The sequence below is a fragment of the Passer domesticus genome, chromosome 1 (genome assembly GCF_036417665.1).
Source record: "Passer domesticus isolate bPasDom1 chromosome 1, bPasDom1.hap1, whole genome shotgun sequence".
NCBI classification, from domain to species: Eukaryota; Metazoa; Chordata; class Aves; order Passeriformes; family Passeridae; genus Passer; species Passer domesticus.
The window spans coordinates 134,501,206-134,517,568 of NC_087474.1; the positions used below are offsets into that span (position 1 = coordinate 134,501,206).

At 39.6% G+C, this 16,363-nt stretch overlaps 1 protein-coding gene and 1 long non-coding RNA gene across 4 annotated transcripts in view; one reads left to right on the forward strand and one right to left on the reverse strand.

The window, feature by feature from the left end:
* Positions 1–16,363, forward strand: part of LOC135281607 (carbonic anhydrase 13-like) — a 20,948-nt gene continuing 4,585 nt past the window's right edge. Inside the window, exons 1-5 of one of the 3 annotated variants that reach the window (XM_064390622.1) lie at positions 1–95; positions 6,921–7,118; positions 10,855–10,973; positions 14,277–14,372; positions 15,505–15,567. In XM_064390622.1, the coding sequence (XP_064246692.1) occupies positions 65–95; positions 6,921–7,118; positions 10,855–10,973; positions 14,277–14,372; positions 15,505–15,567 (507 nt within the window). In that variant the 5' untranslated portion in view covers positions 1–64. Of the gene's footprint in view, positions 96–2,468; positions 7,119–7,143; positions 8,240–8,646; positions 8,712–10,854; positions 10,974–14,276; positions 14,373–15,504; positions 15,568–16,363 lie in introns of those variants that run through there. The other 2 variants (XM_064390632.1, XM_064390642.1) reach the window with 2 other exon arrangements.
* On the reverse strand, positions 10,968–13,014 carry LOC135281625 (uncharacterized). Its single transcript, XR_010348219.1, has 3 exons — positions 12,196–13,014; positions 12,045–12,093; positions 10,968–11,151 (listed from the first exon to the last, which is right to left on the reverse strand). It is a non-coding gene; the product is annotated as an uncharacterized LOC135281625 (long non-coding RNA).

Sequence of the window (16,363 nt, forward strand, 5' to 3'; positions counted from 1 at the left end):
CCAGCCCGTCCTGTCCTGTCCCGTTCCGTCCTGTGCCGTGCCGTGCCGGCAGGAGAGCAGAGCCATGCTGCACTGGGGATACGACGAGCACAACGGTAGGGAACAGCGGCCGGGGCCGTCGGGGCGGCCAGCGGGGTCCCGCGGGCACTTCCCGCCGCTGGGCTCGGCAGCTCCCGCGCCCTCAGGAGAGCTGGGTGAGCTGAAATGCTCTGCAGCGTGAGAGCGAGCCGATTTTTGTCTCGGCATTCTGCAAGGCAGGCGGCTGAGAGGTGTCCGTGCGTGCGGCTTCGCCTGCAGAGCCGCGCCGGGCTTGGCTCCGGGTCGGGTCTGCCGCGCTCCCGCTGGGATTTCGTTCCCTCCTTTAGCTGAACAGTTGCGTGCACAGATCGAGTACGTGGCTGACAGCTGCACTGATCGGAACTGCTGTACCAGCAGTGCTTCTCTGGTTCCAGCTCTGCTCTGCTTCTACACGGTGGGAAATCCTAGTTACTTGACTGGGTTATTTAAATGCATAACTATGCACCTAAGAGGTGATGCTTTTGGATTTTAGTTGTTCAGTGGTTTCCTTCATCTCGTCAGTCTTTGAAGTCCCAAGATGGGCTCATCAGCAGGCTTAAAGACTTGGCTCTGTTTTGCATCTTCAGTCATGCAAACGCTGCTCCAGTGTGCAGACAGTCTCACAAGTTATGCAAGTAGAAATAAAAGTGTTTTTGTAAATTGTAGACTCAACTCTGATGTAATATCTTATATTGTCTGTACACAAAGAAACGAAATGCTGTGACAGTAAAAGGAGACAGCTATATATTTGCATATACTAATGCCTATAAGAATATGCTTTGTGTATATTATTACTTAGACTTTGGAATACTGTTTGTGCAAGTACTACCTTTCCTTCCTGGCCCTGTTGTTCCATCTTTTCTGGATGGATGTACTTTTCCTGAAAAACTGGGTGGTGGTGGTGGATCACAGGAATGTTGCAATGATTGGGTGTGTTATCTGCTGTTGTGCAGTCTGCCCTACCCCTCCCCTGAAGACGTAAATGGGTCTTGTTTTTCAAATTTTTTTCTCCATACGTTTCTATGTTTTGAGCTTCACCTGCGCTGCCCAGATAAGAAACCCACTTTCTCTCCCTTATCCTATCTCTTCTTGTTTGCTATTCTCAACTTATAGAGAAGGGAGGCCACCAGAATGTCTACTGGGGTGGCCCTGGACCTTGCTTGAGGCCCTGTCTCTCCTATAAAACTCTATTTACTGCCTGCCTGGTAACATATTTGAGGTGGAGTCTGCCTTTCACTTCTTTCTTGAAGCCCCACAGCAGCTGTGGGATGGATAGTTCCTCATCAGTCCATCCCCTTCACTGCACCGTTCACAGGAGGTGAGAGGAGGGAGGCGTGGATATCGAACACTTCAGTGCTCTTCCCTAGCATCAGTTTTATTTCTCATCTTTTTCTCTTATACTGCATTTATTTTACTGATTCTGCTTGTTATTATTTTTTAATTGAGTAGCAAGTGAAGGAAATTGCTCTGATTCTTGAAAAATTTTGTTTACCTTCATGGGCTTGAAAATAGTTTTTCTGGAACTAAGATTACCTTTTGCAATTCAGACAGAAATAAATGGAATGAATTAAATTTGGTGCAGGTATATAGTATGGTTGATTGCCAAAGAGTTGAAAAAACATCTGTGTTCACTCTGAGTTCTGCAATTGCTACTTGAAATAGTCACAACATAAATCATTATGTGCTTAAAGTAAACTGGCCAATATTAAAACATACATGTGTGGAATATCTGTGTTTAAGGACATGGCTCACTGATAGGTAAAGAATTAAAAGATTTGGGGATTGACCCCAACTGGACACCAGGTGCCCACTGTATCACTCCCCTCCTCAGCTGGATAGGGGAGAAAAAAAGGCTCAGGGGTTAAGATAAGGACAGAGGGAGATCACTCTCTGGTTGTTTTCCTAGGCAAAACAGACTTGCCTTGGGGAAATTAGTTTTATTTGTTGCTTATCAAATCAGAGTAAGGTAATGAGAAAATAAAACCTTTAAAACACCTTCCCTCCAACCCTCCCTTTATCCCAGGCCCAACTTCACTCCTGATTTTCTCTACGTCCTCTCCTGCACCAGCTGTGGTCAGTTCATCACATGTTGACTCTGCCTCTCCCTTCTCTTCAGTGGCAGGACAACTCACACTCTGCCCTTGCTCCAGCATGGGGTCCCTCCCATAGAAACAGCCTTCCATGAATTTATCCAACGTGAGAGCTTCCCACAGGCTGTAGTTTTTCACAAACTGCTCCAGCATGGATTCCCCAGGGGGCCCAAAGTCCTGCCAACAAACCTGCTCCAGCTTGGGCTTCCTATGGGGTCCTGCCAGGAGCCTGTTCCAGTGTAGGCTGTCCATGAAGTCATAACTTCCTTCAAGACACATCCACCTTCTCCAGCTGGAACCCTCCATGGGCTGCAGGTGGATCTCTGCTTCACTGTGGGCCTCCATACAGGGCACAGCTGCCTCACCATGGTCTTCACTATGGTGCAGGGAATCTCTGCTCAGGCTCTGGGACCATGTCCTCCCCTTCCTCTTGGTGTCTGCAGAGCTGTTTCTTTCCCATATTCTCATTCCTCTCTTTTGGTTGCTGTTGCACAGTAAATTTTTCCCCTTCTTAAATCTGTTACCCAGAGGTGCTAGCACTGTCCCTGATGAGCCCAGCCTTGTCCAGCAGTGGGTCCATCCTGGAGCCAGCTGGCACTGGCTCTGTTGGACAGGGGGAAAGCTTCAGCAGCTTCTCACAGAAGCCACACCTGCAGCCTCCCAGCTACCAGTGTCTTGTCACATACACCTGATGCAGAAGTTCTCGGTTACTTTGGTGCACCTATTTCTGAAATGAATGAAGGCATTATTTTATTTCTCTGAAAATCTTGGCCTTTGCTTTCTTGCCACTTTTCTTACCTCACAGTTCTGATGTTGCTTATCTAGAGGCATAATACTGAAATCTTGGAGACTGGCTTCAGTGTGGCGTCATGCATGCTTTTCACTGTTGCTCAAGGTTCCTGTCAGGATGGGAAAGTTCTTGCCCCTTGAGTCCTTTTTCTTTTACAGGGAATTGCTTTCATTAAAAGGCAAATCAAAGAATGAGTAAGGTTGGAAGGGACCACAGTGGGAAATCAATTTACTTTAGTTTACTATATGTTTAATTAAATATATGGGAATTATTGTTTGTTACAGCAAAAATTTCTCTTGATCTAGTTACTACAGTAATGCTGAGGTATTTTGTAAATAAAAGGAATATTAATTCATAGAATCATTTAGATTGCAAAAGACCTTTAAGATACTTTAGTTGAGCCATAACTCCTTATACATTTTTTCTTTCTGAGAATAATTACATCATTTCAATATCTGCTTTTAAAAAGGTGCTTAACTTTACCCATAAATTTTTAGTTGATTTTGTTTGAGCTCATCTTACTGTAACCTAATATGCAATCAAATTACTTGCAAGCCTGAGTTTATAAATTTAAGCACTCTGTGATTGATAAACTGGGCAATGGATTATCTTTAGAAATAAATGAGGATGTGATCCTGTCAAGGTCAGACCATACTAAAATAATGAATTTTCTGTATATAATAACGAACTATGAAAAAACCCCAAACCCTAACACCTTTTCACCTGTACGTGCTCCGTTTATGCACATATAGAGGCTCACTGGAATTCAACAGTATCTTCTAGTGTCTTCACTGGGCTTATCTCAAGTTGTTCTGTTGATGAAATTTGTCATCTTTAGCTTCATCTGGATCAAAATGCAACACTGAGAGGTGCTATAGTGAGTTCTCTTTCCTGCCAAATTCCTAACTGCCTTCACTGTGAGACCTGTTTCATGAACTGGCTGTGTGCAGTGCTGGTGAGTGGTACGTGCAGTGAATGTCTGACCTAAAAGTGTCAGACAATTCATTGCCTGTGGTAATGCTGTGTCCAAAATAAAGGCAAGAAATCTTCAGAGCAGATGGTTCAGTTTTTTGTCATAAATCTCAGTCACAATAGCTTTGATTGTTAAGAACTACTAGAAAATTGCCTCTAGCAAGAGAACATTTTCCTAACAGCAGAAGAGGCTTTCATAAGTTCAAAGATGGGTATATTAATCACTTTCATTCAGTAAAGGAAAAAAATGAAAGGAGGTGAATTAATGAGTTCTACTCCCTGGATGTGTCTGAAAGTGCATATTTAGAAAACTAAAGTGTACATTATTTTAATATGGAGATATCTAATTCAGAAGAAATTTTCAATTTCTTCTGAGGACACAGCTGGCTTAAATCTGATTATATGACATGCATTTGAGTATCTCTTTCAACAGAAATGACTTTTTTTTACAACAGTCATACACAAAGTGTGCATTGGGCTGTGGTCTGTAGAAATTGAGTCAGTTTTCCTAGAGTGACAAAAGCATGATAATTGTACTAGATTGCAGGTAGAGTGCCTAGTAAGGAATATCTGTTGATATAACCTACTTGTATAAAATTAGTTGAAGTTTCTTGATACTTTCCTGTATACTTTGAAAGGTCAGATGTCTGGTAGTTTGGTTACTGGTAGATGTTTAAGACCATAACAAACCAGTATTTTGGTCATCTGAGCCAAGAACAAGTGCCAAACCAGCAATAATATCATTTTAGAACTGAATATTACTGTTAAATAATTAGGGAATGACAGAATCACAGCCTTGAGTCCTCTTTTTGACAACTTTGTATTATTTCTTAATGCAAGTCATCCATATTATTTAATTCAAATAACTATAGTTATTTCTGTGACAGAGCAATATGAGACCAAGTAGTTAAAACATAAATATATTTTTGGCTATTCTCAGTTAAGGACTATTAGAATTATTAAAATTAAATAGCAATAACTTTTTCTAGGAGTTCCGAATCACAGTAGTGAGGTATAAATTATGGAGTGGGGCTTCTTATAAATAAAATTTTGTGTTGCATCCCTAACTATAGGGTATTGGGATCTAAACACAATTAAAATTATATTCTAAACTGTATGTAGTTAGAATATTGAATAGCTTTGATTACCATTCATGAGAGGAATTATGTTTAAACAGTTTTATGTTTCAAACCAGTAGGACTTTTATCTTCTGCCTTAGAATCTATTTCTTTATTGAGTTTAGTTAATGAAGTAACTAACAAAAGTACTTTTTAAAAAATTGAGACTGAAGGCTGTCATCTTTGTTCTGAGGCTTAAGTCTTAGGCTATTCTTTACAAGTTTTTCCCACTTCTGTTTTTCAGTGCTGCTCACAGGAGAATTATTCTCTGCCCAGGTGCTGTGCAAGCTGCAGCCCCCAGCCCCGTGGGCGCTTCCTCCCTCATTTACTGCCGGGGTGCACGGGTGCTTTTAGCACCTGTGAGTTTCTGAGCTGTGTTCACTTCTATTGAAGTCGAGGAAAGAAAAATATCTAACAGCTTTTGATGTTAGGCTAACCACTGGATCATACGTTTTCATCCTTTTTTGTCATAATTTTTATTTAAGTGCTAAGCAATCCAGAAAGACCCAAACCCAGTTTTTGCACTGATGTCAGTTATCTTCAGTGTAAGGAGTTAGTTTTGAGGATTTCCAGTGATGCAGATTTTATTTGACCAGATTCTGATGCTCATATTAAGTATTTCTTATATCCAGTCTCTCAATTGATTTATTATGCTTTTTACCCATTATAAGCCTGGAGGAGAAACAAGTTCTGTGCTTTTCTAAATACTGAAAGGTTGTTTGCCCTGCAGACTTTCACGTTTCTCTTTTTCCTTTCTACTTTCCCCTTGCTCTCTCCTCCTTTCCATCCCAAGGAATGTTTTCTGTCTTTGTAGAATATATTCCCCAGGCAACTTACTGTTCATATTTTTCTTTACCCTCTTATCCAAATATGGTTAAACAATGGCACGTATACTCTTACTGTGAATTATTGGGAACTCTGATGCTTAGTAGTTAACAACAGATAATTCACACATCAGTGAAGCTTTTCTTACTTTTTCAGGATGTTACTTGCTATTTTCTCATATCCATATTATTGATTTATTAGCTTTTTAGGTGACATTTGGCTTAGCTTGCTTGGACAGAGGAAGGATGAGATGACTAGTATTGATTAACAGCTTCTTTAGTCCTATAATTTATACCTAAGTCAGGTCAATGGCACTGTATCTGTGTCTGGACAATCTACTCTCATCAGCTGAAGGCATTGGAAAGACAAACCTCACACAGGCACCACTGTCCTGAGTGTTCTTGTTCTTTGATTTTGTCAGTGCTACACTAGTGTGTGTGTATGTGTGCCTGTGTGCATGGACACTTCATGATTAAAGGGTGACAGTCATTCTTCTTTGTGACAGCTGGTGTGCACAGTTGGTGGCTGGGAGGAGGTGAGCAGAGGTGCAGCAGGGTTTAGGTTCCAGCCACTGCCATCAGGCTCCACTCAGCATTTTCTGACATCACCAGTCACCTTTTTTGACATCTCCCCATCTCATTCACAGTGATCAGTGGAAGATGTGTTCTCACATCACTTATGAATAAGACATAAATAATTCTTAATACAGGGATTTGCATAGAAAAGAGGTAATCCTTCAAGACACAATGAGACATGATATTAGGCAAAAATGGCATGTCAAAAATTTATTGGGACATAGTGCCTGTTGGATACAGGATGCCTGATTTGAATGATCATTTGTTTTATGTGTCTTGTGCATAGCTTAGTCTTACTGGGTATATGAAAGTGTCCAGAGAACTGTTATTGCAATATGATGCAGCAAAAGTAGCTGAATATTTTGATCTGTGTTTTCCTGATGCATCCTTTTTGAATGTAAAATATGCAGATGAGGACAATTCAAGTAGAGTTTTCTTTCATAAGAATGAGGGTGCTGTCAGCAATTTAGACTTCTCCTCCAATGCATTGCAGGGCCTGCCCACTGGAAGGAGGTTTTTCCTGTCGCTAATGGAGACCGTCAGTCACCCATCGACATCAAAACTGAGGAAACCAAGTATGATCCCTCCCTCCGTCCTCTAAATCCCAGTTATGATCCAGCTTCTGCTAAAATCATCCTTAACAACGGGCACTCCACCAGTGTGGAGTTTGATGACACCGTCAACAAATCAGGTTTGTTCCTTTAGTCTTGCACTGTAACTTCCTCCACCAATTCCTAAATAGAATACCTACAGCCTGGGCACATCTCACTGCTGGATATGAACTCCTTATTAACAGTAAGGCTTTGCTCCTCTGGATGAGAGATTCCTTTTTCCCTGTCTTTCAGCATGATGCAGTGTGAGAACATATTTGGACACAAGTTCGAGGTTGTGTTTCTCAGCAAGTGTTGAGATTCCCTACTTACAGGAGTGGTTTTATCCACCCCCACCAACTGGATAGTGCCAACCCCCTGTTTGAACAGTGTTGTTTACAATTTTTCAAATGCTGCTCTCTCTCTCTCACTGCAGATGAATCCTTTGTGTCTCATTACAGGTTCATTCCAACCGAATCGCTCAAATCTCTTATCTGAATTTAGCTTCAGGTTTGGTTATATGTTTTTCCCCTTTTTACGACCTATTCTTGGACTTCTTATGACAAGTAAGAGCCGATACAGAACAAGTGAAATAGATCCCAAGAAATCCCTTTTCTTCTCTGAAAAGTATTATTGCCCAAGTCTTTTCCAGGGGTGTATAGCTTCCCTTTTCGCAAACAATAATTCTTATTTAGAAGTTCTCTGGTGTATCATAGTCTTTGTAATGTTACTGCCTTCATCTTTGAAACCTTCTCTTGGATTTTGGGCAAGTCAGCATGCCTCCTCTTCATGCTGTAGGAATGCAGAATCTTCAAGCAATAAAATAATTTTGTGGCTGTGTGAGGCTTAGCTGAGGATTCAAGACCATATGATGCTTTCACAAGCATCAAAGCCAGAGAGAGACTAATTTTTGATGAACCCTTAGTCCTGAGGACTTATTAGCTCATAGTGGCAAGAGGGAGAGACAGAGATGGAGACCGTCATGTTTTTGTTCCCTGAACAGTCTTAGTTTTAAACTTTCTATCAACATTGGATGTTGCCTGAAAGCCACCAGCTGACCATCAATGATCAGTCTGACCTTGTGTCAGATTCCGTGGAACTTCCCAGAATTAATCTCTGCTTCGAGCCTAGTAGATGCTGGTGAACTAAAGCACATCTCTTAGAAAAATATACAATCTTGATTTCAAATGTTCCAGCGATGCTGAACCTACCACAGCCTTTGGTAAGTTGTTCTAGTTGTTAATTACCCTCACAGTTTAAAAGAAAAAAGTTAATGAATGTGAATACACCAAGAACCTCTTCCACTCTCTTTACTCCTTTCATGAAGTGACAGGGCCTAGCAATGTTTCTCTAGGCTTCCCCTGGTATCAAAACAATGGTAATGTGATCCTCCTCTTACTGCTTTCCCCAGGCCATATCTCCAAGGATATAGTTCATATAATGGCAAAGCACTGAGAGATGTTGATCAGATAATTAACAGATGGAATACCCATTCTCCTTCAGTACACACCATGTCTTCCATGCATGGACCAGATTCTTCAGTTCACAAAAATGAATAGAGTAATTCACTATTTTCCCTAATATTTGTCACTGACAAACTTTATCAGTACTGTTTTTGTTTTCTTTCAGGTCATTGCTCAAAAAATACTGAATTTTCTAGGGCTCAAATTTGGCTTCTGGGGCACCAGTGTGAAGTAAGAACTCCTGCCATGTCTTGGTTTCTTGAAAAAAATCAAATTAATTGGTACTAAATACCATGCTAATACCATACCATTCTGACGCATTATTAACTGACTCCTATATGAACTATTTCCTCACTTTGGTCAACACTGGAACTGGGCTGTCAAGTCTGTAACTGTTTGTGTAAGTCTGTTTATGCTCTTTGGTACCATATTAGCTCCATTCTTTGAAATTGCTCTATTGATCTTCTTCCAATATTTTTCAAAATTCAAGATACTGATATTTGCCTTAAAAACTTTTGACTACCCTCTCCCTTAATTACTGTTGGAATGAAATGGTTTTATCATCACTGTGTAATGTGGCACAAATACATCAACAGGCCACTTTCCACATTTTTCAGCATAAGTATTTCATGCTGGTGCATTTCTACAGAATAGTTTTTCCTCAGCCAGTTAGAACACTGATCTTTACACTTTTCTAGGATCATTTGCATCAAAGTTTACAGTCCTTAAAAGAAAGAATTTAAGTGCCACTGACCCCCATCTCCTGTATTTGCTAAGTTTATAGGCTGTGTAAATGCATGTTTTTTGAGTTGAAGCTTTAAGGAAGTTAAATATTTTTCTCAGGATAAACAGTCACAGTTCTTTCTCATTATCCAAGCTACTTGTGTTAGCAAATAGGCAACATAAAAATTCTTCTTTTGTCTTTACTTGGTGTATTTTGTTCCTAAGAAAGTGTAGGTTTTGCACTGAACCTAGAAAAGAGAAAAAATTGCTATTGTCCTCCCTACTGCTCTTAATTTCAAAAACATCTGGTTAAATCTCCACTCATTTCCCCTTAAAATTTCTGTAATGAGCCAGTAAACTATTCCAGACTGATTCCCAAATGCTCAGAGGACATACAGAGCTGGGAGATTGAAATGATTTGTTTTGCTGTGAATAAGGAATCTCTCTGAGTGTAATTCACATTTTGTGAAATTTCTTATCTGTGAAAAGATATTTTGATTCTAAGTCTGACGAGAAAATTATGAGTGCTTGCAAAAGCAAAATAATGAAAAGCTCACCCATATGCATGTTAGTTTGAATAGAATTAGAACAGAACAGAATAGAAATAGAAAGAGCAGTATAGAGTAGAAAAGAATAGAATAGAGTAGCCTCTTTCAGTTGGAAGGGCCCTGCAGTAATCATCTTGTCCAACTGCCTGAGCAGTTCAGGGCTAACCAAAAGTTAAAGGATGTTGTGAAGGGCATTGTCCAAATGCCTCTTAAACTCTTATAAGCCTGGGGCTTTGACAGCCTTTCTAAGAAGATTGTTCCAATGTTTGACCACCATCATGGTAAAGAAATGCTACCTAGCATCCAGTTTAAATCTTCCCTGGAACAGCTTTGAGCCTTACCCACAAGTCCTGTCACTGGATACTTGAGACAAGAGACCTGCAGCTCCCTCTCTGCTTCGCCTCCGGAGAAGTAGAGAGCAGTGAGGACACTCCTCAGCCTCCTTTTCTCCAAACTAGAAAAACCCAAAGTACAAAGTTGCTCCTCACAGGACGTGCTTTCCAGCCCTGGGTAATTGTCAGTAATATTGCAGTTGTACAATGCACATGTAACATTGGCTTAATTTTATTTATGTTAATATAAGCTCCTTTTCCTCAGACTTCAATCTGATATAACTGGATCTAGTTGCAAATGAAGGAAAGAGCCCTGAAAATTTAAGCTCTTCCTATTTTCCACCAAATTTCAAAGATGAAAAAATTCTGCTGACATTACATTTTTATGATCATGCTCTTTATTCATAAAACCTATATTTTGAGCTTAATTTCTTAGTGATTCTTTTGAATATAATAAAGAGAGGAAATGCCTGAGTGTTGAAAAATAGAAGTATTTTCCCATTCTCTGAGAAATATCCAACCTTGACAATATCAGCATACCCTTTAGTGGGCCATAACCCACTAATCTGCCCATAACTGCAATTTTCATAGTCATATCCTTGACAGGTGAGGGTTTCTGTAGTACTTCCAAGAAATGGAAAGCCGTCTGAGACAACTTGTGAGCAGGAGCAGAGGAGTATCCGAAGACTGAAGTCTGGTGTGAGGTTAGAGGATGGTTGATAGAGACTCCCGTTCTCTCAGTGAAGCTTTTTCCTCTGCTTGGGTTTCCAGTGCTGACTGGGGGGCCACTCAGCGGGACCTACAGGCTGCGCCAGATTCACTTCCACTGGGGATCCAATGATGAAGCTGGCTCTGAGCACACGGTGGATGGGATGAAGTATGCGGCAGAGGTAAGGCTTTACGTGGAGTCATCTGTACCTCTAAGCTTGTAACTAGTTTTCCATTGCAAGAATAATGTTGCCCTTCCTCTTCCTGCTTTTCATCTGCCCCTCATTTTATTGAAAGGCAAGTGGTCTTCCTGAAGTGTTGCATGTTTGGTCCTTTCTCAAAGGAGAACCTCTTTGAAAGCTTTGCAGAGGATTAAAAAAGGAGTACAGAAGACAAGAGTTTGATAAGAGCAAGACTTAATGTTCAAGAGTTATGTTTAACTTTCATTATTTCCTCCTTGGAGAACATTTTCAAAGTCATCTTCAATGGCAAACCACAGAATTGTTGGATTTGGAGCGTCTGTAGTGTAAAGTTTATGCAAGACTTAGGAACGTTGTATTTTGTGGTGCACTTAGCAATGTCGTGGTTATGACTTTGAGAACTATGGTTTAATATTTATGGGATGCCTGCTGTCTGTGGGGTGGCTGCTGTCTGTGGGATACTGTGCTTCAGTGGAGGTGGTGTGCCAAAGGGAGAAGTGCATCATCTGCTCTGGCACAGAGCATTCACTCCTACTCTGTCTCCTTTGGTGTATTTGAGTAACCTGCAGGAGGAAGTTCTCAGTATGAGATTCCTCTTTGCAAATGGAAGTAACATGGAATATTTTCAGGAGATTGATATATTTAAAAACATATGATTCAGACAGTGTCAGAGTTTTCGGGGGTTAAAAGAAGTAAAAAGTGTAAAAATAAATGGACAAATAAAAAGCATAATACTACAGAAGAAAAATATGTAATGTATGCAGTGTGGTGTGATCAGATTTTACTGGAAATGCTATAAGAGATACTGATCAGGAAAAAAGATTGGTTTTCTAACACTAATGGGGAAAAGTGACATTTGCAGTGTTTAAAGGCTTATGTTTTCCACAGGAACCAGGTGAGATGGAATATAAAGAATTAATAGAGGTGCTTTAAAGCCATTGAGTACCAAACCCAAATTTCTAGCTGAGAAAATATATGTTTCCCATCTAAGAAACCAAATGGAAGGAGAAAATATCTCTGAATTTCTAGCCAGTCTAAAAGCCTTTCTGTTGCCTGTTGATTGGGTAACCCTCCACAAGAAGCTCTCTAGATGTCACTTTGGCTGTGGGATAAGAAACTCAGAATTAAAACCAAGGCTTCTGAATATTGTTCACACAAAAGAAAATGCCTCAGAAGGAGACATGAAAATGTTTTAAGTGCTCACCTTTGTAAGGAAGATGTGCAAGTTTTGAAGAAAAAGCATCGACTGAATTGAAGAAAGAATTAATGTACAGGTAAAGAAGACTGCAAAGTTTGGCTCTTAAGCCCTCCAGGAAGCAGAAGGGATCCATGGCTGCATTCTCTGTGACAACATACGGTCTGATCAAGGTCTCTTCACAAGCTGCTGTGACACCGCGGTGGTAAGACAGGATATATTCCTTAGAGAAGTCACAAGACATTGAGAACGGGTCTGTACCCAAAAGTGTTTCACACTCTGTTTGGGGGCTCTGGTTTTTGGAGGGTTACCTTCTGGGGGATTTTTGGCAAAGCTATGAGTGAGTGGGAGTGGGCTTTTAGTAGCTGTGGGAATTTTCCTTTTTGTCCTTTGTTGGGTTGTTTTTGATGATGGTATTTTTTTTTCGCAAATCCACAATAAAGGTAATTTCCGACTGCGAGTATCTGTTTCCTTTTTGCGTATGTAAAAATGTAATTGTTTAAAAGTTGTTCAACATAGATTCTGTGAATTTGTAATAGAGAGCAGTGCAGACACTATGAACCCCAGGATATTAACGCACTTGAGAAAGGTTTAGTGGACTGTGTTCTCCTGGTTTACTGTATGATATTCTTAGCAACTTTCCTTCAAGGATTTCTAAAGCTGTGAGACAGCATGCATGTCATTGTGGTTGTACATGTATTAATATTGACAACACTGGGATTCCTTACTTGCTGCAAGTAATGTTTCAGCACTTTAGAGCCCAAATGCTTAAAATATTGATGTCAAGTAAGACCATGTAAGAGTTCCATTTTTAGATATGGAAAATTGAAAATTATAGAGGTTAAGGAAGGATTGATATTTAGAATAAAAATCTTCATACTTCTAGAACCCCATTTCAGCCATGCAGCTATGTTGCTTCACATAGAAATCCTTTAAAGCAGTTTCAGCTTTCCTAAATTGTTCTTACTTTACTTGTCCAATAGGTGCTATATTCCAAAAGGAAGCCTTTTTTTTCTTGGGTTCATCCCAATTTAAGTCATTCAATGAGTTGTTTTTCAGCATTCTTGAAGCATCTTCAACATCTGAAAAGATGGTCACCAATTTTAGAAAAGCCAATCTCACATCCTGCTTCTGAGCATCTTTAACTAAAAATTATGTGTAATAAGATTTACTAATCTATTGAGGATTTGTGAAAGCAATTAATGTTTGTGAAGTAGTTAGAGTTAAGTGCTGTGTAAGTGTGTTCTCTTCAGTCTGGCAGTCAGACCATTGCTCAAGACTGGAACAACCTGGAACTTCTTGGAAACCAGGACTCCCATCATGAAGTGTTGTCAGGATTTAGGAAACATAATTTAACAGGAGGTACTTAAGTGGCATGGAAATAGACATCACAGGCTTTTCCTCTTCCCTCCTGGCTGGGTAGTGTCTTTAAGCTTCTTAAGCAAATATGATAGGACGCTTCCAGACTAATGCATGTTGGAAATGCAGATACTCAAACCTGAAATAATCAAGCTGCCCATAAGGGTGTCACTACTGGTAGTCGTAGAAAATAACATTTGAAAAGTGTCAGAAATTAAATGCTGATGTTCCCTTAAGCTAAACAAGGGAAAAGGGGTCAGTGCAAGTTTAATGTGTATTTGCCTGTTTTCTGCTATTTATGTAGATGATTAATGTTGCTGAAAGCTTGATTAAAGAAAAAGAGGAGTAAAATACAAATGACATCCTCATGAATTCCAATCACTTTTTAAAATCAGCTGTACTAAAAATGGATTTTAAACCTCTAGTTATATAACCATTGGCTTTTTTTGTCTTAACTTCTCAGTTCAAAATCTGGGGACCCAACAGCAATTTGACAGGCACTGTTGTATGCCAATTGCTGCTAAATTTTTAATAATCTTAGCCACTGGAAATGCTTTTGCCATTTGCGTCAGCTACATATTTATTGATTTCATGAAATATCTGCATTTGGAACACTGAGTGATTCTGCATACAAAAGAGTGAAATAGAGTGTCAAACCCAATAAAGTTGTATTATTTGCCATTACTTGAGTTCAGTGAGAGTTGATGCTGTCTTTGTCTCTTGCTTTTCAGCTTCATGTGGTCCATTGGAATGCAGAGAAGTATTCCAGTTTTGTTGAGGCAGCTTGTCAGTCAGATGGACTAGCAGTCATGGCTGTATTTCTGAAGGTAAGAAGAGAATGCTTCTGCCCTCATAATAAATCTGCATTATGAGCCCAAAGAGATAATGGTGATGGTTTGTGTAAGTAGCTAAAGAGATACTTGTTATCTTATACTTATTTCCTTCATAGTGTTTAGCTGCCAATATAGAAAGCTGTGCATCCTTTAAGAATAAAAATATAAGTTTAATAGATTTTTCAAGACAGTCAAACTCTTCAGTTTGCCTAGACTGCAAGCCCAAACAATATTAGATGTGGAACTTAATTCATCTGCCCCCATTTGGATCCCAGTAACTTGTTCTTGACTAGCATGTTCCTTTAGGGGGACAGCTTGATTTAATTGTTTTTTTAATGGTTTGTTTCTGAGCTGCTTGTTTCTTCTATAAAATAATAATAATAAAATAATGCAAAGCCAGAAACAGGAGAATTTCCTAATAATTATTTTATACCTTTTTTGCCTTCTCCACCTGTTTTAAGATTAAATTTGTGCAACAGCTTCACTGAATTCTGTATGAAGAAGCAGATGGGGAATTCTCACAATCTATGGCAAAAGCTAGGGCTTTGGTAAATTCTGTGGTTTCTGATGGCTGACACGGCTCCTGAGAGCAGCTTGTACTGGTGCTGGCACAATCAGAAAGCCATTCCATGCAGCAGTTGCAAAGAACTGCTTCAGCAATTCAGTAATTCTGTCTTTCCAGTTTGCATTACAATTACTCAAAGGAGGTGTCACTGGATTTCTTAGCACACAAATTCAGTCTGGAATGTTGTCACATAAGAATGTTGTTTTCAATGTTATAAGCAGTTTAAATTTCTGATGTTAGTCTGTAACTTTTAATATCCCACATATTAAAACATGAAAGATAAATGGTTTCTATTCACATGTAGTGAAAAGTTTGTCATTCTTTTGTAGCTGAAGTAATTACTATGAATAGCCAGAATACTATTAGCAAGGGAGAGAATCTTCTTTATGACCAGTATTATTTCTAAGGACCAGCTAGTCACAGGCTTGTACTCATTAAATGCATCAGATCTTTCAGTCACTTCAGATATATGAAGCAGTTTCATCATCCATTTGCTTTTTTATTAATTTTTGTTGCTTTTCTCTGGAGCTCCAGTGTTTCATTTTTCTTTGGTGTTAATAGATTGGTGAATGTAACCCTCAGCTGAACAAGATTACTGACCGCTTGGACACCATCAGAATCAAGGTGAACAAGTGCTTCTAAAAGAATACTAGCTAATATTGGTGGTTGTTTTTGTTTGGGCTTTTGTTTGTTTGTTTGTTTGTTTGTTGGGGTTTTTTTGTTTGGTTTTTTTTTGTTTGGTTTGGTGGGGTTTTTTTTTGTTTGGTTGGTTTTTTGTTTGGTTTGGTTTGGTTTGGTTTTTTTTGGGGGGGGGTTGTGGTTTTTTTGGTAGAGTTTTTTATTTTTTGAAACCTGGCCTCTACTCCCTGCATCTTCATGTTTCCTTATCCCTAGTTATTGATACCTGATTTGAGACAGTTTATGTGCATTCTGTTTAAGTTGAAAACTAAATAGACAAAAAATAATTTTTACACAGTAAAAGATCAGAGCAAACAGCTAATTCCTCACAGAACCCAGTCTCTGATAAATCTGTTGCTATGAGGATTGTAACAGGGGAAAAACATACTTCATGGAAAGTTGTAAAAATGATGAGGGAAATACTTCCTTCCCTGTTTTGCTGAGGTACAGGGTAAGAAATAACCTGTTGTTTGTGTGAGAGAAATCAGCCAGACTTTCAACATGATGTTCAGACAGACATCTGTGTCCTGGTATCCAGTACAAGGAGAAGCAGAAGTAACTCCTGGGAGGAGTGAGTGGGGAGGGAAGCATGTGACAGTAATCTGTGGGGTTACTCTGCCAGCCTCACAGTGACCATGTTGAAAGTGTAACATCTTCTGACTTCTCCCCACAACTTCCATCTCATGGTCATGTGTAACTTAGGGGAGTCTGTGCTAACAGGACACCTTTCATGGTGTCCTGC